Source organism: Fistularia commersonii, chromosome 3 (assembly GCF_037954325.1).
Source record: "Fistularia commersonii isolate RoL2024-O1a breed Wild chromosome 3, RoL_Fcom_v1.0, whole genome shotgun sequence".
Lineage (NCBI taxonomy): Eukaryota > Metazoa > Chordata > Actinopteri > Syngnathiformes > Fistulariidae > Fistularia > Fistularia commersonii.
Window position 1 is genome coordinate 9,269,795 of NC_141286.1, and position 22,296 is coordinate 9,292,090.

General features: G+C 45.7%; 1 protein-coding gene across 2 annotated transcripts; it reads right to left on the reverse strand.

Moving 5' to 3' along the window:
• Positions 1-200: 200 nt before the first annotated feature.
• Positions 201-17,194, reverse strand: pxylp1 (2-phosphoxylose phosphatase 1). Of its 2 annotated transcripts, XM_086178737.1 has the most exons (6): positions 17,102-17,194; positions 15,850-15,994; positions 9,914-10,078; positions 8,442-8,568; positions 2,368-2,507; positions 201-2,281 (listed from the first exon to the last, which is right to left on the reverse strand). In XM_086178737.1, exons 2-6 carry the CDS (start codon positions 15,929-15,931, stop codon positions 1,254-1,256), a joined length of 1,542 nt encoding a protein of 513 aa, XP_086034863.1. In that variant the 5' UTR covers positions 15,932-15,994; positions 17,102-17,194; the 3' UTR covers positions 201-1,253. The 2 variants fall into 2 exon arrangements, with proteins under 2 accessions (XP_086034863.1, XP_086034870.1); XM_086178744.1 differs by lacking the exons at positions 15,850-15,994; positions 17,102-17,194 and adding an exon at positions 11,351-11,503.
• Between the last annotated feature and the right edge of the window lie 5,102 nt (positions 17,195-22,296).

The window sequence follows — 22,296 nt, forward strand, 5'->3', positions numbered from 1 at the left end:
GTGTTGACAGAGTAGATAACTGATGGTCGGAGACGGGCGGAGGGAGGTTCGGTAACGTGGAACGCAGTCCCCACCTACTGGCCGGACCCCGCAACACAAGTCTTGACCACTTGGCAGTGAGACTTCCGTTCAGGTTTTCATGAAAATAAATAAATTTTATATAATCCACTGACACATAACAGTAGGCTGGCAAACACGACTTGAATGCAAAAGCATTTTTTATTTTGCCTCAAATGGGCTTTACAGTATCCAGGACCTTTGGGAATTTCCCCTCTGGTCAGTATCATCCCTTGAATGAAATTCAAACATACCGCCTGACACAGGGCTATGGAATGACACGGTATCAAGTGTTACAATTTTGAAGAGATTAATGGAAAATATATCAATAAAAGAGGGATCTGATTCATGTATAATCACCATAATCTAATAAGTATTGCCTTTGTATCGAGCTCAGGATGAGGCTTTCACGTGCAGACCAATTTTAAGGAAAAGCAGGTCATATGATGGGGAATTGATCTGAAGTGCTGATGAAGATGACATTTTTCTACAGAAAAGGCGGGGATTCAACCACTGAGGCGTCAAAGCCTAGACCCTGAAGGCAACCCTGGTTTTTCAGGCCCGCTTAGGGGGGAGGACGAGGTAGTCAGTTGTCTGCAATTTGCGACTTTGCCACTAGATGGCGCTGCTTGATTGACATTGGTCAAGGTGACAGGAGGACCAGGGTAACAGGTATGGATTCAAATCTTTAAAAAAAAAAAAAAAAAAACAGGAAAAATGATAAATGTCATTTCAACATAGCATTAGTGTATCTTGATTTAAGAGACTATATTGAGTAAATCGCAGGGATTACTAATCCAGCAGTGTTACCATCTTGACGATTCCCTTTTCTACCAGGTTAATACAAAACATTAAAAAAAAAAAGGTGAACGCTAATACGACCGGAAATAAAGTGGCTAAGTGTCATCCAGCTTCATGGTGTGTGTTTTACAAATATAAAACCTTGTTTTTCCCCAGATAAGTCACTGAATGTAAGCATTTGTCAAGTCTGGCTTCCTAAGGAAAATCCCACGGAAGCCTCAGGTTAAACAGATGACAGACGTGTACCGTGGGTTAACAGTTCACTCCGTGGAAGAACATATGTTTCTTACATTCTTGACCTTAAACTATGAGTGTTGCAAGTGTTGCAATTCAGAAATGGAAAAAACATTGAAATGGAAACATTGAAAGTAAGGACCGCCAGGAGACGAGCGTCATCACGCAGGGCGTCTGTAGCAGGCCTCCTGGTAGGACGTGGCATTGACGGCGCTGAACATGTCTCTCCTGACGAAGGACAGGAAGTTTCTGAAAGGGCAGAGCGGCTGGCCGGTGCCACGGTTGTAGCTGCGACAGAACAGGGTGTGGAACGTCACGTCTTCGCCGTTGTACAGGACCCTGACGAAAAGGTCCCCATCTCTGGCGTCCGGCCTCTTCCCGGCAACCGGCCGCTTCTTCTGCGGCCCTTTAGCTGCGGGAGGACTCCTCCACAGTTCGAAGACCACTCGTGCGGCGAAGCGAGGGAAGCGGGCCTCCTCGAGTCCCAAGGCGCTTAGCAGCGGTGCCATCGTGACATCGTGGGCGGAGGAGAGGGTGAACACCTCGGCGCCGCCCGTTCGTAGCGGCTTGCCGGCCTCGCTGGCTTTGGCCACGCGTTCCATCTTGGCGGCCGTCCGGTTAAGATAAGGGAACATCGCCAAGATGGCGTACTTGCGGTACAGCCCTGCCCTTCGCCGGTCCGCCTCATCGTCGAGCTGCTGCCGGCGGATCACCGCAAACTGCGACATGGTCAGACAGCCACCGGAGCCGCCCTCCGAGGACGGAACGCAAGGGAAAGAGAGGCCGTGGCACAGGTGGCACAGCAGCGAGTCGATGGGGTTCGCGGCCCGCAGCTGGTGCGTGGGCAGACCCAGAGTGCGCGCCATGTCCACGTAGGTCCTCTCCAGTTCGAAATCGGCAACCCTGAGCCGGTACTGCCTGCGCTGCTCCTCCTCCAGGTACCTGTTCCTGGCCGGGCAGTCGCAGGCCGAGCCACAGAACAACGTGCTCCACTGATGACGCACGGTCAGCTTTGTCCAATCGAAGTCGGGGAGAAAGCCGTACAGGAAGGCCAGCCCGCTTTGGAGGGTGCGGCTCTTACCTGTTGTCTCCAGCCACACCTGGCGGGGTGACCAGTCAGCGGGGAGGAGGTAGTGGTGCCTGTAGGCATGGTGGAGGAGCTGCCCGTTGCGAAGATGCTGCACAACACCTAGGAGGGGAGGCAACCAACAGGTTTGGCGAGAAGATAATTGTTCGCAGCGGCAATGACGCATGGATCGAAGCTTCTTGGCCTACCAGTCTGCGTGAGTTCTCCCATCTCGCAGGCACTGTGGTTGGGCAGCCGGGGTACGGAGCTCAGGGGAGACTCCCAGTGACCGAGGCCCCCCTGGCCCATGTGACTAATGAAGGCGTTCAGTAATGGGTGAGAGGGCCTCCTGTTGTTGGTGTTAAAACAGGGAAAAAAAAAAAAAAGTGAACTGCTGTTCATTCTTTTTCCAGAACAAATAAAACTTTATACTGCAGAGTATCTCAGTGATTTACTGCTGCTGCAGAGGAAGAAAGTGGTCTGCTTGCGTTCATCGCTTAGCCCTGACACCGTGTCCTTGCAAAATGGCAGCGGCGTGGAGAGTATTTCCGCGTGGAGTCGTTGCACTGAGTGCAAATTGGCATTAAAAATGTATAGCAATCTCAAAAACGTCACAACATCCTATAGAAATGTTTTTACAGTGTCACAAGACTGATGACCACAGCTACAGAGGTCAACCCGGCCTGTTTTCAACAGGCCCATTCACAACCAGAGATGAAACGCCAGCTGAATAGCTCTCTTGAAGAGCAGATTTACAGCTGAGTCCTTCAGCCACGGACCGGTGCTTCGCTCAAAGTCAAAGGGCACAAAAGGCGGGAAAGATTGAAAAAGACGTGTCAAGTCAGCAGTGACTCAGGACGGCCACGTTACAAAAGGGGATTAGGACCAGAGACGAGCGTCCAGGCAAACGTAGTCTGGGTTCTTCCGGCTGAAGTGGCCGAGCGGTTCAAGCTTTCACCAGTTAAGCCAGGCTGCGTTTGTAAAAACCCTACAATTCGCTTGATTGAGGAGAATTCTGCTGCCTTTTCTAATTCATTTCAAAGTCGGAACTCCGGGTTACACTGACTGCATTGGACGTGACAGATAATGCCTGCTGAACTGTGTGTAGAGAAGAAGGCGAGAATAACATTGTGCTTTTTCAAAGTGCTACGAGACTTGATGTGCATGTGTCAAAAACACGGAGGCATCGAATAGCACTTGAGTCACGCAGCGATCGAGACAGACACAAAAAACAACAGAAACAAAAATCCCGCTGTGCTGAACAAACATCTCATCCTGGTGTTAACTCAGTCGGCAAATTGATCAAATTGATTTTATTTATTAAGAAAACACACCTGTGTAAGTTTCTAAAACTAAAAACAAGACCTCATTTAATGTTTCTGGAGCAAAAAGAGGTCATATGAAATTTGTAGTCATTAAAAATAAAAAAAATAAAAAAGTTACTTATTTTACGTACTGCGTAGCTTTGAGACAGTCATAGGAGGCAACATTACTACAAGCCAAATTATCTACTTGGTTATGAACACATACATTCTGACCCAGTGAGGAATAAAAACCCATTTTGTGGTGATGCATAAAATCATTTGTTTTGTGGGATATACTGCACGTTGATATTTATCAGAAAAACGATGCTTTAAATTCTGACCTTGAAAATGACTCAATGAGAACATCGTTTTTTATAAAATAAAGTATATTGGTGGTTATTCAATTTCAATAGGTTGAATTGAACGGGCACATATTTGCTGTATGTGTTAATTCCCTGTTTGAACACTGGGCGCTGCTCTAACCTAAATTTGCCAAACTGCACTGTTATCCAGTGTGTGGGTGGGAGTGTGATGGACAGAGATGAAATGTTTGAAGGCGCTTGTTGCCTTGGGACTTGAGATTAATACACACACACGCACACACACACACACACGCGCGCGCGCGCGCGCGCGCACACCCACACCCACACACACACGCACACACGTTTGAGAGCTGAGAGAGGAGCCATTGGTGAGCTGATGGAGGCAAGATGATTGAAGATTACACTTTAATTTAACATATCTGTGGGAGCTCTCAGATTAAAAAAAAAAAAAAAGAAAGAGCAGTCTGGAGGGGGTGGAGAGGTGGTTTCCATAGTGATCCTCTTAGTGAGCTATTATAAAAAAAAAAGTTAGAAAAAAAGTCATACCGACATGGCTGAATGATCAAACATTGTGGACTACAGCCAGGAGGAAAATCAGGTTTTGCCAAGACATTAGAAGAAATGAAGAGTTGGCTTCAAAGCGCCGCTCCCCCGTGGAAACATCTCAGGAGCCCTTACTTTTGTTTTCATGGCTCGGCTCTCACTATCCACGCGTTCATAAGCTTTTACTTGAAGGACCTAATCGAATTACGTAATGTGGTCAACCCTATTTGGATACCCCAATGATTAGGAAGATGTGTGTATCAAGCTATTTCAGTGTCTTTCCATTTCACAGTCAGGGGGTGAATCAATATCTCTCAGAAAATAACATTTACAAAACACTGCAGTCCAGACGAGCGGAGAATTAGACGCTGTTTTGCTGTGCCGCGTTTGCGGGGCCACGCGGGCAAAAAACATGAAAGAGCATCATCTCCGCCAAGGCTCCCTTCTTCTGTGTCATCAGCCCATCAGCTGCGGGGGGACGATCCGGGTTTAATTGGCTGCGGCGGGCCGGATACCGGGGGGTTGGGGGGGAGGGGGAGGGTCTGGTGTTGGCGAGGAGGCAGCCGGGGTCTCTATTAGGCTGATTGTGGAATCACAGAAGATTACGGGGCATAAAATCACATTAAGCAGGATTATTATCGCTGGATAGGGCAGCGGAAAGGAGATTAGCAAGGACGTGAGGATGAGCGGGGGAGAGATAAAGATACAGATAAATAAAAGGGAGGAGTAACGAGAAAAGGAAGTGAGGCGGAGTGAGCGAGACGGTGACTGGACTGTTTTGAAGCAAGTTGGAGAGAGCAGCACAGTGGGGAGGTAAGGGGGGCAGACAAAGAAAGACAAGGAGGGAGGGAGAGTGAAGGAGGGAGAGAAAAAGACAGACAGAGAGGAGACACTCTTCTCTGAAGAGAGTTCAGTTGACCACAGACAGAGACAGTGGTTGGCAAGCTGGTGCCAATGCGCACACACACACACACACACACACACACACACACACACACACACACACACACAGAGGCCAGGGGCACATGCTACTGCAGATCCCTATAATTATACCCTAAATAAAAATAACTAAATCCATTACTACCCCGGATGCAAGGAATAAGGAGCTGGCTTCCAGCGCTGCGCCTCGCTGCTCACAGCAGGCTGAGCGGAGCACGTTCACGCCAGAAGCGACACAAAAACACTTTTAATCCACGCAGCCTGATTTTGCTGTGACTAAAATCCATCCTTATCCCCCCTATCTTCCCAACGCACACAGCCGTATGACAGGCACAGTTCCATCTCCCGGGTTGGGACTCTCATTTTATACAGGAGCCAACCTGCATATGCAGTGGTGGAGAAATACTGCAGTAAAATATATACTGAGCCTAAACTTTATGACAAAGTTTTGTTTTAATGAAATAAAAAAGTCACCCCCCAAAAAAAGCGCATCTCTATTTCACATTAGCTGCAGCGGCTGGTGTGCCGTATCCTTTGGTCACGGAGCAACAGAGCACAGAAACAAGCACAAAGCCGCCCTTGCTCTATTTGCTTCTCTTCATATGTCCGAGGTACAGCGCTACACTGAACTCCTGGGACTTTGCCAACCCTTTGCCGGACAATCCGCTCGGCCTAGATCTGTGTTGTCGATGTGTTTGTCTTTGGACGGAGAAAAAAAATAAAAAGAAAGTGTTGTGACATTGGGATTATCGAGCTATAATGTTGCATCCGCAAGAAGGGGAGCGCATGTGAAGGGAAATGAGTTTTTCTGGGTCAAAATAAAACTGTGATACAAAATTAAAGGCAGAAGTAAGCGGACTCAGAAAATCGTGCAGCACAAACAGATTTGGAGAAAAATATTACTCTGAAGTTGTGGTAGTGAGGCGTATTCCTCTTTGGGCCAGAGAAAGGCAGCTCATAAAGTGATTCAGAGACAAGAATGGGAAATGACTGATCAGAGCGGAATTGAAGGCGGTGACAGATTAGCCACAACCAGTCTGCTGAGCAAGCACTCCAGCGAGAGACGACTGAGTGACAGGCAGCGTGCATGGCTGTGTGTTTTGTTTGTGTATTCTTGAGCTTGCATTCAGCTACATCGATGCACAGGAGAACAGATGTGGCAAACACAACCCGCTGTTCAAACACACCACTAAAGCAAGAGGCGCAGAAGACAGTGACTTTCACTCAGCATCCCAGGATGTGTCTTTTATGCAGGATAATTATCGTTATTATTTAAGCATGAAACTTGGAGATGTTTAATGGCCTTAGCATTAGCATTTAGCACAAAATCTCACATTTCTCATCCACCCTTGATAAACTGTCAGTCTACCGTCACCCTGCTATCGTCTTGGTAAAAGTGCTGCACACTGAGCAGTAGGTAAATACTTGCCGCGTTCTTCTTTTTTTTATTGGTCAGAAATTCCAAACTCAAAGACATGTAACCAGAAGCGGCAGCTTTTCTGGTTGAATGCGGCTATGTGGAGAAAACATGGCGATGTGCACCCGGGACCAGCACTGATTTCACGGGCCACGAACACGAGTCGGACCCAGACAAATCCAGGAAACCACCCCGGATGTATTTTAAGCAGTATCTACATTGTTGACTAGAGGGAGCAGGGTGGCGAGGGCTACCCGGGGTGCTGGATGACATGGCAACAGAGGTAGTTCTGGTTCTGCCAAAGGCATGTCAGAAGAGGTCATTTGCTTTGGATGAGTGTTTTCGCAGTTGCAGCACTCATGACTTCACACACACACACACACACACACACACACACACACACACACACTTCTCTCGGTTTAAAATATGCCACTGAATTCCACAGAACACTTGAGCGGCTTTGCGATGGGATGTTCTAGACAAATATCACACACATACACAAAAAGGATCCCTCGCCTTTTTACCCAATGAGGTCATCTCCTGAGAACAGCCGACAACTCTGCAGAGCTTGATGGAAAAACAAGCCTGACTGCAGTAAATGTTGGGCTCTGTCGATGTAACAATTTCCGCGCGCACACGCACACACACACACACGCACACACACAGTGTTCATCAGGTCCCCTTGCTGGGTGCTTCAAAACTCACAGCTGTGGGAGTCTGCTCCAGACTGCCTCAATCCCGGTGGTATTAAGTGCCCTTTTATCTGGCCTGGTTTAATTAAAAACTGCAGGCGCGAAGCCTGGTGTGGAAATAACGCCTCTGATTAAGTTATCTTCTTTTCTACAGATCCTGTCTTGTAGCCTGGCAACCGGACAAATCTGCCTGTCTCACTTTCAATTCAGGGCGCCGGCCATCAATCCTGTGCACGTTTAAGGCGGCGCTTCTTTTTAAGTTGATTCGGTGCAATTAATTCTCTGGTGCTAATGAGGCCAAAGTAAACATCCCCGTTGTTCGGTCACGGTGTGACCTGGGCACCTCCCGTGGATCATTGGGCTTTAGCGATGCCGTTGTCAATGACCAGCTTGCCTCATCTCATTTACTTCATATGTTATTTGCTGATGTTAAGCTCTTTCTGTTGCACGCAGACGCACAAATCTGCTGATCTGATGAATTTCAATCTTTAAATCCACCCCCACCCCCTGCCCTTTCCATTCAGCCCAATCTCACAACTTCACCCCAACTGTGCCCTTATACAAACACTTATCTGCTTGTGCCAGGAGAATAAACACACCGAACTCAGTCAAGACTACAACGTGCATCTGAGTCATAAAAGGGATTTGTTACGTGTGCTGCTACACTGATGAGACTGACTTAGAAATGTGATTTAGCCCACTTTAACTATGTCTCAGTGAATTTGATTGCATTAGAATGAGCAGATGTTTCAAGGCATGTCGTGAACGGAGGTTGTGATGCTGTATGATTTTTTCTCCCTCGCTTAACAGGATTGGGGAGCTCTGCTGCAAAAAGGATGATGATATTCATGTCGTACACTTTTTGCATTTGCTTCTTCAATTTTCTGCATCTGCCAAGAGACCAACAGCGGCACGGGCCATTATGATGTGTGCTCTGCTTTTTGTCAAAATCCTTAGAAAAGGCCCGGCAGAATGAACTGTGCACGTCTTATGAGGAAAACAAGAACGGATAAAGAGATGAACAGACTGAAAAGCTGCGTGCAGGAAATGTAAGTGTGTGTGTACCTGCTGACAGACAGCGTGCAATCAATGGTGGGCCGCTTGGTCTTGGGAATCGAGTAGAGTGGGTAACGGTCGCCATGACGAATCATTGCCTGGACGGACAGCAGTTTGTAGTCAGCAGGGCTGTGACCTACAAGGAGGGGGAGGAGACAAAACAATCATCTACAAGTACCTGAATTCAGTACATCACACCTTCCATCATGGACACTGTGAGGAGAAGATGGTTTAACAGTTTTATTTATAATCAGAGCGTCACCCTTCTTTCACCCTCAGTCCTTTCAGACTCTCCTAATAGCCAGACGATTCCATTCTCTATCTTCTGAGTGCACATAATTAAGCCATTCTCTCCTGCTATAACTCAGAAAGACTCTATTAAAGTATTACTCTCCTCTATAGTAAGAAAGCAGGTGTATTTACACTGTGGTGTAGATTTTTCCCATATGTGATAATCATAATGTGCTTTCATCCAGCATCAAGGTTTACACACAAGCCAATTACACACTGTACACACAATTATAGCAACGCAGGGTAAGACCACACTTGTTTGCACCCCAAATATCACTTCAAACCCTTTGTGATGAAGCTGCACATAAAAAGGTGGGACAAAACTGATGACCTTAAACTGTCTTAAATAACAAATGAATCCAAAAAAATTGTAATAAGACTGTAAGATGTGGGAATAAAACGGAGATCTGGGCAAGATGCAGAGTAACAACGACCTCCCTCCTGGATGATGTCATCACAAGACATTATAAATATGCAATTAATGACTGGGTGACTCTCATTGCAAAATTTCACTGTGCCTGAACAACGACAATTAAAAAAGAATTTGATTCCTGATTCTTGATTGGGTCAGCCAATAACATCCACAAATTTTCCTCCAGTAGACATTCATTTAGAAAGAAGGTCACACAAGAAACCATTAGGCTCCTTTGTAAAAAGACCAGGTTATTTAGCAGCTACAATAAGACCTGATGAGACATCATGTTTTATTGAGGGTGAATTAAAGGAACTATCCAGGGGTTGGATTTCAATAGGAACAAACTGGCATCCATAGATGACAGCTAATTAATGTCAGACTGAATGACTTGGTGCAATGAAGGGTGTTTTTTACTGTATGTTCCCACCACAGGCTACACTGACTTTTTCTCCATTAGGAAAAACACAGCTGTAGAATTGTGAGGGGGGAAAAAAAACGACGCCTGCACTATTAACAAATCCCCGAGTACTTACATACTAAACATGACATGATCAAATATTCATGCGCTGACAGTCAAAGAAGCTGGTTTTAACTGAGGGGAGAACTGCCCTACATTTCTTTTTCAAGCCCTGAAATATTGATGTGTTTTGCAGATGATTAACTTGAGGCTAGTTTTTTTGTTTTCGTCCCCCCCCCCCCCGCCAACTTCTCAAAGTCCAACCCGAGAGCTGACTCGGATCCTCGGTTCTCGGGTTAGCCCAGCAAGATGTCTCACCCTCCCAGGCCAGCTCAGAGCGGTTGGGGGTGTTGCAGTAGCTGTAGGCCTCAGATATAGGGTTGGGTTCCTCTGTATGAAGCACCGGGAACACCCGCTTTCTGCTCTTCCCTCGGCCAACAAAAGGTTTCTCCTCCACGATGGGAGTGGTGGGAATTAAGTTCACTGCAAACACAGAATGAGAAAAGAAGAGTTTTACAGAGAGATAAACAACAACGTGAGAAATGGAAATATTATGCCAAGACGTAAAAAACGGAAAATCTGCAAAGTCCTAAATTCATTAAATTCCAAGGTATTAATGGGACAGAGAAAAGCGTGAACAATCGCTGACAGCTGTTCAGCTCCATGTCAACAATCCCCCTCCCCCCCGAAAAAACCCTCCTCACTACCAGCACGTTGCCTGGACACCAGTGACCTGATCCTGTGGAGAACTGGTCCAATGGAAGAAGAGGTTCTGTGGGAACTGAAAGACCCATTCAAAATCGTCCAACTCAAGAGACAAAGATGCGGAGACCTTTCGCTCTTTTGGGGAGAAAATCATCCAAAGCCCATCTTGTCTAAATAATGTCGCAAAGACAGGAGAGGCTGCCGAATACCAAGCACTGAAGGTTATATACTTTGACTCGGAGTACAAATATGTTTAGATAACCAGTCTACTTCTGGCATTTAGCGGGTTCCACATTTCTAGTGCGCTTCCACCCTGCTCACTCACTTAAATGATACAGGAAAGACCTTGTTTGTTTCCATTTCTCAAAACATTACACACAACGCTCTGTGATTATGACTGAAACAGCCTGAGAAACATCGTACGTGTCAAGCCTTCAACTATCAGCCGTGTGTACCCGCTCAAACACCTCACGCTGCAATGGTTTTGATAAGCAGCACGCAAACACTTCCAAACACAAAGTCACTTCCTATCAAAACCAAAACGCACAAAGATTACTGGCTTCTGCTTTTCAGCTGTGGCGAATTCACGGTGAAATTTATACATTTGTTTTTCTTCAAATGCAATGACATCTCATATACTTGAAAAAAAATTCACTCGGAACTTAGATTCAAATAAATACGTAAAGGACTTTCACACAAAGTGATCTTCTGTTCTTTTTCCTTTTGAGCAGCAGGGCTTTGGAAAGTCTTCCAACAAGAAGCTGAGGTGTTGGGAACAAAAAACAAACCACATAATGTAGGTGGACACAATTGGACTGACAGATGGGAGCAAAACTGAAGAGTTCAACAACTAATCTTTTTATTGACTTCATGAATGTCCTTATTGAATCTGAAGAAAGTTTGTTGAAAAAGAGAAACGGTCAAGCTACACCTACTCCAAGTTTAATAGATATCAGGTCACATTACAGTGAAAGTCCACCTCAGAGGTTCTATTTCTGAAAAATAACCCGAAATGTTGAATTATATTAAGGCAATTTCTCCGAAACTCACAGCTGACGAGGAAGAGGACGAGATGCAAAGCGCCGGTGGAGACCATCCTGAAAACGGCTCAGCGGCTCGGGGTCCCGCCGCACACACTGGGGTCCATTCAGCACTGCAAACCTGTCCCCTTCTGTTTTCTGCTGCCGCCCCCTTGCCTCCCCGTACGCATGCAGGCCCGCCTGAGCCGACCAAACTTTCAGACCGGCTCAGCACCTACACAATGGGGCTTTTGTGACGAGCCGCCACACGTTACCAAGTGCCTGGGCAGCAACGGCACACAGCTTACTCTAAAACGCCGCAGATGCATGAGGCTGCAGGCTGAAGGACTCTTAAGGAGTTTGCGCGCACCAATAGAGAACGTTTAAGGGAGCTTTCAACAAGGGTAATGGGCCAGTCTCAGACTTAATGAAGCTACTTGACGTTCCATGTTGCTTTAACACGAATATGTTGCATCCAGGCTCAAAAAAAAAAAGCAGCGCTAAACAGTTTCACACTCATAAATCCTCCGACTACACCAGAGCATCCTTCATGACCTTAACTTTAGATTTTCTGCATAAGCCAAAAACAAGGCTCTGCTAAATAAAACTTTGACTAATCATTTTTTTCTCTCATATTTACCAGCTTATGGGCCACATTAATAATGTGATGACAATGTTATTGCAGAATGCGATTGAGCCAGAGATTAGTAATGGGGTCCTGCTGACTTTCCATGTCGCTCAGCTCTAATGGCCGATTATGGTAAAAGGCCCGGGAATAAATTCAGCAGAACCCATCTTTTACTCCACTTTGTGTTTTAACCTTTATAGTACTTTTCAATTTCTTTCTGTCTGTCTCTCTCTTTCTCTGAAACAATGTCACCCTCTCACAGTGAATTTAAGCTCCCTTTTGAAGCACTTAACTCCCATCAAGCTCTGCTTCACCTTTCATGTCTTGCTCGCAATCGTCTCAAAATAGTTCTCCTTCTCTGTGTTTTTGTCTCTTTAATCCCTTCTCCTGCACTTGTCCTGCTCCTCCCTCTAAAGAGCCCTTCGTCTCTGTGACAACAGTCTTCTGGGAGGCCTCCCATTGTCAGAAATAGACACTTAGGGCAGTTGGAGAAACTTTTTTAGGCACAGCCCAAACGGAAAACCTTTGCTCTAACATATATTGACGCTGAGTGTGTATTTATGGAAATTACAGTCTGCAGAGTTTTCCTTACATCAGATGCCACAAACGTAGCCTTGATTTAATTCCCTCTAGTCAGAGACACAATCAAATAATATTTACTAATACAAAAAGGCAGGACTGTGTGGCTTTGGATGAATTACATCAGGAGATCACCGCCCTGATCTGCACATTTAATTAAGCACTAATGCTTTGTGATGCAGAAAACGCTGTAATGTACCCATAAGCCCGATTGCTCTAAATGCTGATCTATTTCCATTAATGTAGAGTATGGGTACATCTACAGAGCATGACCTGATAATACACTGCACTCATTTTCATCAGACAGGCTCGGAATCAAAGAGGGTCACCTTTAAAAAAAAAAAGAAAAAAAAAAAAGGGGAGGCCCAGTCAGCTTGTCTCCTGCATGTTAAGTCTCAACCTGTGTCTGCTGGGTTTTGCCTTAAACTCTTTCAGCAGGGTTCATTTTGATAGAAAAGTGTGTGAGCGAGACCCACGACATACAAAGTGATATGTTCACCGCTGAGCCCTGCTCTCGTGCATTGCATGCTATGACAAGCTCAAATCATCCGAGTATGCAGAACATGCCAGTAAAGCAAACCGACAGATGGAGGAATATCTTTGCCCTCTATGTTACATCTGCTGTCTATGGGAGTAAAGATACTGTTGATCAGAAGTACACCTGAATGACAGGTTTATGCAATTGCACTCTTAATATATTTAAACCAGTTGAAGGATCTTATTACATAATGGCGCCTAGGGTTGGCCAGCCCTCAGTGGATTTTATTCGGGCATTATAAAACAGTGACAATTCTATCCTGCGTCAACAACCCCCGCCCTGTTTAATTTGCCCTTTATGCACTTAAACTTGGTGACCTGTCAGCGAACATAGCAGAAAGAGCTACAATGTCTTGATGACAGAGTTCCTCCTTCTGAATGCTGACGTTTTCTTTCCTGCTCTGTCCAGCTGCACCCTGTATGTTGGTAAATCAAGCCAAGACCGAATCCTGCGTTGAGACGGCGGGGTGACTCTAGGCACCAGCTGATCGATCAGCGCAGAGATAATCTATTTACTGCTTCCTCTATGTCTGACCAGCCAGTCTTCTGAGGGAGGGGAATGAATTCTTAACTCTTTTCGTCCCTTCACCACTTAGAACAAAGCTCTTTTTAAGTTAGCTCTGTTTAAGCCGGTCTTGGTCAACCATGCATTTCTGTTTCTAAGTCTTCCCTCAATGTGAATCTCCGCCTACTCTTGACGCACTTAACTCCCATCAAGTTCTGCTTTGCCCTTCACATCTCGCCTGCTCGCCTCTCAAAATAGCCATCCCCCTTGTCCCTTGAAAAGAGCCCACTTCGATCTGGGAGGCCCATTGTCAAAAAGCAATGAAATATGGGGCCACTTACATTTCGTTCCATCAGGATTTGGTACAGTGGAGGTCAGCCTACCTGGCATTTTGTCATGGTGACTAAGAATACTCAAAAAAAAAAAAAAAGTGATAAGAAGTCAGGCACGCAGGAGTGCACAAAAGTGTGTGTGTGTGGGGAGGGGGGGTGCGGGTTGGAAAACAGCCTAGTCGGTGTACCATTCCTGTTCTTGCCCTTTACTGCAATGCCCACGCTGCTCCAATTTAATTCAAACTAGCCTGGAGCCAGAAAGCAATCATCCTTTGTCACTGGGACTCTCCATCATCATTCAATAATAAAGAGATAGGTGGCACGGCACAGTGTGCAATCCAGGCTATTTAGGAGGAGCACCAGTTATGCGGGGGGGGGCAAAACTGGAAGGAAACCAAGTATTGTCGTTAAACGCCAGGGAGAAATCCCATACACTCTCGGGTTTCTTCTAAATAACAGCGGAATTCCTCAGTTTGTGCTTAAGAAATGATGAGCACTTTATCTCACAAGCAGCACTGATCATTCTCACATTGCAACAGACGGTCAAGTATCTGAGTACCTGCTCAGCGGAGTGGTTTCACTCGTCAGACCTCCTTCTGTAGCAGTTCAGTATCGTTTCAAGGAAGAAAAGGGCAGGAGAGGGGGCGGGCCTATGAAATTACACAGCACTTGCTCTCATTCGGACATATAACAAATGTTACATGATAAGTAGTGACAAATAAAAATAAAAGCACTCCAGGTTAATGCTTACAGCAATATTTTTTCTTCCCATCATACTAATAGATCACATATATACACTGGCATAGTATAGGTTATTCCAAAATTGTTTCACTGAAGTACTGACGTAATCTGTGATGGTACAATTTTTGTTAGCCGGAGGATTTTTTTTTGCCTCAAGTAAAAGATGGGGGATGCCAACAGAAAAAAAAGGAATTCATTAATCTTAATCATTTGTTGGTGTCCTGGATCCCATCCAAAATAGTCTGCTTAAATCTGTTTTCATTATTGTGAGAAGTCAGTGGCTATTGCTGGCCTTCATTCCACAGGCCTTGAAAAGCGGTTCAGTTGGAGCCTTTTATCAATAAGCCTCTTTTTGATCCAGTTGTTCGGCTTTTCCATTTCTATTCAAGATTCCTGAGAAAGCACTTTCCTCACAATGGTGTGGACGGATTAATGCACGGCAACGGCCGGGTCATTGTTGCCAGAATCGCAGCATTGAAAATGGGCTGAAATGAGATCAAGGCAGGATCTTGAGTCAATCATAGACAGTGTTGAATTTACTGGGGAGCCCTCAAATACACTGCTGCAATGATCCTCCCACTGCCTGGTGCTGCTTTGGACGACTGCGTCCACTGTCTGCGTGCAGCACAGAGCTACACTCTGTAATTTCACAAGCATGGAGGGCTGTGGGAGCTGAACAGGAAAGTATATGTCACTGAACAGAAAACAACTGATTGCAAAGGAAGTGATCCAGCCTTTTCCCACTTGTGCTGCGTGTCTCATTCGGTATCCACACCCTCGCTGCCTGTGGCGCTCTCACCTCACACTCATGGCATCTGAGTCGCGTCTGCGCTTCGCTTCAACGCGGCTTCCTTGCATTCACACCGGCCGGCAAGCACACACTGTCTAGACAATACCTGCAGGGGATGCTGAACAATGACTCGGGGGGAAAGCTACTATTGTATCCTAACAGGCATTCACAGATGCAAGAGTCTCACTGAAACCTCTCCAAGGGCTTCGGAGCATCCAAAGGGCTGTGCTGTACCGTGGGTATTTTTAGGTCTGTTGGGGATTCAGCTTTGTTTCGCAATGACAGGAAGAAGAAAGCGTTGACAGGATGTGTGGTTTTGACGATGCAGGCCGGAATTTGACCAAAGCGTTCAGCTGGTTCACATGAAACTGAGAAGCAATGGAGCGGCATGTACATTTCAGTGTTAAGACCCACTTACAGAACTGGAGGCTGAAACTGATGATGGCCAGCGCTGCCCCCCCTGCCACCAACAGGAGGAGGAAGCGGTTACGAGCCAGCATCGTCACGCGATTGGTCCGGCTCCTTGTCCATTAGCGGTTCGTCCCACCACTCATTCCTGCAGCCTGAACACAAAGGGGGAATGGAGGAGTGGGAATGTTTGGAGGATGATAAGAACTTTCAAGTCTGCTCCATTTCAAGTTATTCCCAGAAAATGATTCACGCCTTGAAACATCAACCTGTGGGTTCAAGCGCTAACATTATCCTTCGTGTTTTTTGCTCGATGAGACCCAATCCTCATCGGCAATGGTGCCTTGGGTCTCATTTGATACCACTTGGAGCAACTTTATCTAGAGTAAACAAAAAAAACAGGAAGGGGAAGTTTAAGTACAACACATGCCAGTGATTAGAGTGAGAATTACAATATGTGTCTTAGGGGGAGTAGACTGAGACAAGGAGGGGTAAGGAGGGTACAGCAGCCATCCCCTTTCAAACCCTACCATTAGTACTCTAAAAATACCCTCTATTGGGAGTTGTTTTCTTTCCAACTTATTTTTCTTTAACAACTAAGATTTCTTCCTAACTAATAGTATGATTCGTCGAGGGAAATTTTGGACACTCACACTAAACTTGCTTTACTTTCCCCGTGTGTGTAATGCACACACCAAACAACAACACCACAGATGAAGAATACAAGTACCTTGAAAAATTCACCTCATGCTGGAAACAACATGAAAAACGTCTTAAAAGTTTACGGGTGACGGAGGTGAATCGGTAATTCATAACGGATAACGACAGGGGAACCGTTTCCGAGAAGCGGCGGGTTCACCGAGCCGCACCGACGTTGCAGGTAACCGCGAGCCCCTCCCTCCCGTTGCCTTGCCAACGGTGAGTCGGTTAACTAGCTAGCCGTTATGCTAATCGGTTCTGGTTACATCGCTAGGTCAGCAAAGACGGAAAGAATTCCCTTCCCCCCTTCGGTAGGTTCCAGGGTGGAAAAAGGTTCTCTCGAACCCGTTTTCAACTCCGTGTCTACCGGCTGGAAATGTGCGCTGCGCCGGCGACAAGTCCCCCGCACCCCCCCGTCGGGTGAGAAGCGCTAACCGGGTATGTTACCGATCGACAACCGGGGTCAATGCATTTAAACGCCGCATCAATAGTCGTACCCGGTCACGTAAGGCGATGTAAACATTTGCAAACCATATAAATAAACGTCTTTATAAACGTATTACCTGGCGGGGGAGGGAGACCAGGCGTCACTTAACCACGACGACCGCTCGAACACTTAAATCCGCCGCTTCGGTTTCTCCGGTGAGACCGACTGGACTGTAGACAGAGCGACAAAGACGATGAGTCAATTTCACGCGATTACCGGAAATAGATCGCTGGGCGCTGGTAGGACTTTCAAAATAAAATATCGACTCCGCGATAACTGACAGGCATACATGGAGGCTCAGGTTGCATGTGAAATACTTTTTTTTTCCTTAAATGCGTTTATCAGTACCTGTAATTAGCATGTATTACCTCAAAGTGTCTGTTGATCTTATCCATCACTAACTATGTTAGGTCCATATGGAAAATCTTATCTGTTGGGTTCACACCTACACCAGAGCATAGAAAGTGCAGATACAGTAAAAAGCATCGCCATGTGAACATGTATAAACCAAGCTGTGGGAATTGAGACGCTGGATGCAAGGTGTAATAACCCGCACTTTCACACCGACTTTTCTTTTGCACGTGGCTTCATCATGTAGTACTCAGTACGTGAGGCTGGGTAACATCACGTTGGACACCATTGTGAGCAGCACGGGGGCGCCACAGGGGACGGTCCTGTCTCCCTTCCTGTTTACGCTCTACACCTCAGACTTTAGGTTCTCCTCGCAGTCCTGCCACCTGCAGAAATTCTCAGATCTTTCAACGTCTGCAGGACCATGCTGCAGATGTTTTACCACTCGGTGGTGTCCAGCGTCATCTTCTACGTTGTTGTGTGCTGGGGCAGCAGGCTCAAGACAGCTGACACCAACAGACTCAACAAGCTCATCAGGAGAGCTGGGTCGGTCTTGGGAGTGGAGCTGGAGTCTGTTGTGCAGGTGTCAGAGAGGAGGATGATGAGGAAGCTCCTCAGCATCATGGACAGCGTCCATCACCCCATGCATGCTACACTGACATCCTGTCAGAGCTCTTTCAGTCGTAGATTGATACCACCAAGGAGCTCCAAGAACGCCACAGGAGGTCTTTCCTACCTGAGGCTATCAGACTTTTTAATTCCTCTTCTCTCAGCCTCATGGAATCATCAAATCTTTATACTTAAGACCTTAAAACACTTGATAGCCTTGACCTTGACAATTTATATTTTATTGAATTTCTTATCCCCCCCCATCCTACTATTATCTATTATTGTTATGTTTTTGCTTGAAACTCTGGCACAACAATTTCCCTCCGGATAAATAAAGTTGTTCTTATCTTATCTTATCTTATCTTATCTTATCTTATCTTATCTTATGTGTTAGAAGATCATAGATAATGAGGAGATCCGAGAACAGACGTTACAGTCTGTAATAACTGAATGAAAATATTTTTATATGTGACTCAACTATGCATTTTATGTATTTATTTTCTAACCAAACGTGATGATTTAATCACCCGTCAGAACCGCTTCTTCCCACAAGAAAATCCTGTTTTCTGCTTTGTGACTCATTCGTAAGTGCAATATAAATTGTTTTCCGGTTTCACCTTGGTAACTGATACAGCTTGACGATTGTGAGACCGCTAGAAGCTGGCGCTCCGGCCGCTCCACTGAAATCTTTGCGCAGTTGCGCCATCTGCTGGACAAATTTTGTCAATGCGCATTGGGATTTTATTTCCTGAGCGGACTTCGGTTTTTGAGTGACCGAAGAGACTGTTCATCTTTAACTTTCGGCTTCTCCCTTCAGGGGTCGCCACAGTGATTCAACCTCCTCCATCTAACCATATTTTTTGTATCCTCTTATCTCACACCGACTAACTTCTTGTCCCATTTCAAAGCATCGTTCCACAGCATAAATCTCTTTGGTCTAGAGGAAGACCAAATGTCTTTGGTCTTACGCTGGAGCGTAAGAAAAAAAAACACACAAACACAAAATTCAACATGACCTTCTGCCTGACGTTGTAACCCCAGCATCCTTCTATCGATATCACCACTATCCCTCCTCTGTACATGACCGAATCATCTCAGCCTGGCCTCTCTGACCTTATCACCAAACATCTAACATGGGCTGTCCCTCTGATGGACTCATTCCTGATCCCATCATTCCTCGCCACTCCCAAAGAGAACATCAACATCTTCATCTTTGCTGCCTCCCGCTCTGCTTCCTGTCTTTTCTTCAATGCCACTGTCTCCAAATCATACGGCATCACTGGTCTCAAAATTTGTCTTGTACAACTTTCCTTTCATTCTGACTGATATTCTTCCATTGCATAGTACCCCTGATACTTTTCTCCATCAATTCATGCCTACTTGGACCTGTTTCTTCACCCACTTTGCACATTCTCCATGTTCTGGACTGTTGACCCTAAGTACTTGAAATATTCTCCCCTCTTTATCGCCACTCCCTGTAGCCCCATCATTCCACTTGGGTCTCTCTCCTTCATATACACCTCCACCTCTCTTGATGTTCCTCTACTTATTCTCTGCTCTCTCTACAGATCACATCAGATCCATCACCACTGCAAACAAGACGGGACTCAGAGCCGATCCCTGATGAAGTCCCATCTCCACCTTGAACTTCTCTGTCACACCGACAATACACCTCAACACTGTCTAACATCTGGCATACATGTCCTGCACCAGTCTAGCATACTTCTCTGTCACTCCAAAATACAATAACATAGCTCATTGTTCAGCAGCCCATTGTATGCTTTTTCTAGGTCTACAAAGGCACGATGCAGCTCCCTCTGACCTTCCCTGTACTTCACTTCCAACATTCTTCAAGAAAAATCTTGCATCTGTAGTACTCTTTCTAGACATGAAACCATACTGCTACTCACAGATGCTGACTTTGCTCTCAGTCTAGTTTCCACCACCCTTTCCCATAACTTCATTGTATAACATTGTAAAACAGTTGAGAGTAATCACGGGATCGCCTCTCAAAAATAGTCACAATTAATGCTTCCCTTCCGGCAAACTGCTGATCAAGATGTACATTTTAACGGGAAGAAATCCACATTTCCAAGACTATTCCTGTCAATTCTCGTTTTATATTCACTTCTTATACTCTTAGCCCAGTTGGCCATGGTCTTGTTTCTTGTTTGAATACAAAACAACAGATTCATGGCCACGTTGCATATCAACAGGAAGGAGAAACTGTTCTGGGTTGCTTTTTTTTAATTTGCACAAAAATGACACAATGCTGATCAATATATGTACATTAAATGTCTTCCCATGTATTAGTCATGTCAAAAATACAAAGTCTAACTCTTGGAAATGTATTTATTAATTCATTATCTATACAGCTTATCCTGCACTCAGGATCGGAGGGGGTGGAGGGGGGGGTCCCAGTTGTCATTGGGCAAAAGACGGGACCATACAGTCATACAACCGTGTACTTTCTCAGAGATCATATTGACAAACAACCGTTCCCTCTTTCATTCAACCATCACATCCACACATACAACCATTCACGACATACAACCATTGACCCTCTCATTCCCACAGCTTGGCAATTTGGGTTTTCAATTAACCTCCTGCATGTTTTAGGGCTGTGGGAGGAAACCGGAGAACCCCATGCGGACACAGTGAGAACATAGAGACTCCACACAGAACGGACCCTCCTGTGGGAATCTAACAAGGGAACTTCTTGCTGTGAGACAGAAGCATTTAATGGAGAATGTGTATTAGTTTGAAATATATTTCCTGGAATGCGTCTGAGCTAATTTTCCGTCCCTGCAGTTTGAATGGATAGTGAACTTTCGGTTTCCATTTATCTTCAAAAACCTCCTGCCGGATTGTAAGTTAGCAGATAAGGCAAGCCTGATGCAGAGCTCAGGCCGGGAGCTCGGTCCAGATGGCTGATGGCAACGTCTGACCACCATTAATCACCTGCGGCGCCTGCGGCGGCACACCACTGTCAGCACAAGGCCGCCGCCAGATGAGATTTCTTCCCGGTCAACATCAGCCAGAATGAGATGCTGAGAGGTTAATGAAAACTCACAACTTACTAGACAAGAAAATGATACATGGAAGCTTAATCCCGTTTGCCACGGCGAGCATGTATTGTTGAGAACACGTCAGACCATAAATTGCTCATTTCGTCTTCTGTATATTCATTTTTTTTCTTTTTCATTAAGCCGACATCGCTGTACTGTACCTGTATGCATTTTTGGGAATTCTGAAATATAAGGACAGAAGAGAAGAAAAGAATCAATAAATCAGTCAATTAAATTATTGGTTGGATAACATGCTCAAACATGGAGCATGGAACTGAGCTGCTCTCACTGCAATATTCCTTCATAGAGGTTCAGCTTGACATTAACCCCAGTGTCTCCGCCACCTCTGGGTCATTCTGCAAGCTGAGATAGCGTCACGCGGGAGTGGTCCCCTCCGATGCACGGGCCAGTGTTTGTTTTCCTTATCTCTGCCATCACGTTTGCAATTTTGCAAGTGGAGACCTTTGAACGGTTCTTGTAGATTCGGTCACAAAACAAAGGAGGTCATATCTCTGGGTTTCTGGTGATGGCCTAGAAACGATGCACGCGACCTGCACGCGGCGCGTGGCGCAAAGCTAGTTTAGCGTACCGGCTTGCGAGGACTTTTTTTTTTCTGCAGGCCTCCTCAGCAGCTTTAACCTCCTACAACCTCAAAGTTCTCAAAGCGACATAATTTTTGCACGAAAGCTGATAATGCATTAAACAACGTGACTCTCACGTGCAAAGCGCAAACATAATGGGGGGTGGGGGGGGGTTATGTTGAGGGCTCTGTTGCACAGACCACAGGCCCATAGAGATTCTCAATTTCCTGTAGATGCCAATGGCTGTCTGGCCCAGAATGCCAATAATTGTGATTGATTAGCAATTGTTAACAGAGACCTGGGTAGTATTGGTTAATGCTTCAAGCAGAGGGCCTTTCGGTGTGGCGTCTCCATGCTCTCTACTGTGTCTGTGGATCCCTGGGTTCTATAGTTTCCTTACATTAAGACATAAATTGGGTTTCTATATGGCATGTTGATAAGATACTGAATGGTTGTAAATCTCTATATGTTATCATGTTCTGACCTTTCTTATAGAGGGCAACCATGCTACAATTGAATGAACGAATGAATATCTGCAAGACCCAACCCTGTCTCAGCTCAAACTTTGACTCCAGCCAGGATCAGGACCGGTATAAAGCTCCTTCGTTTCAGAACAAACCAAAAAGAAACTCCCCGGGCAGTAGAGGGGCACGGCCCCTGCC

Excerpts from the sequence above, each read along its gene's own strand:
- pxylp1 (XM_086178737.1), bottom strand. The coding sequence starts at position 15,931 with ATGCTGGCTCGTAACCGCTTCCTCCTCCTGTTGGTGGCAGGGGGGGCA. Across the intron at positions 2,508-8,441 it reads TGCACGCTGTCTGTCAGCAG|GAGGCCCTCTCACCCATTAC; the intron begins GTACACACACAC and ends CACCAACAACAG. Across the intron at positions 2,282-2,367 it reads GGGAGAACTCACGCAGACTG|GTGTTGTGCAGCATCTTCGC; the intron begins GTAGGCCAAGAA and ends CTCCCCTCCTAG.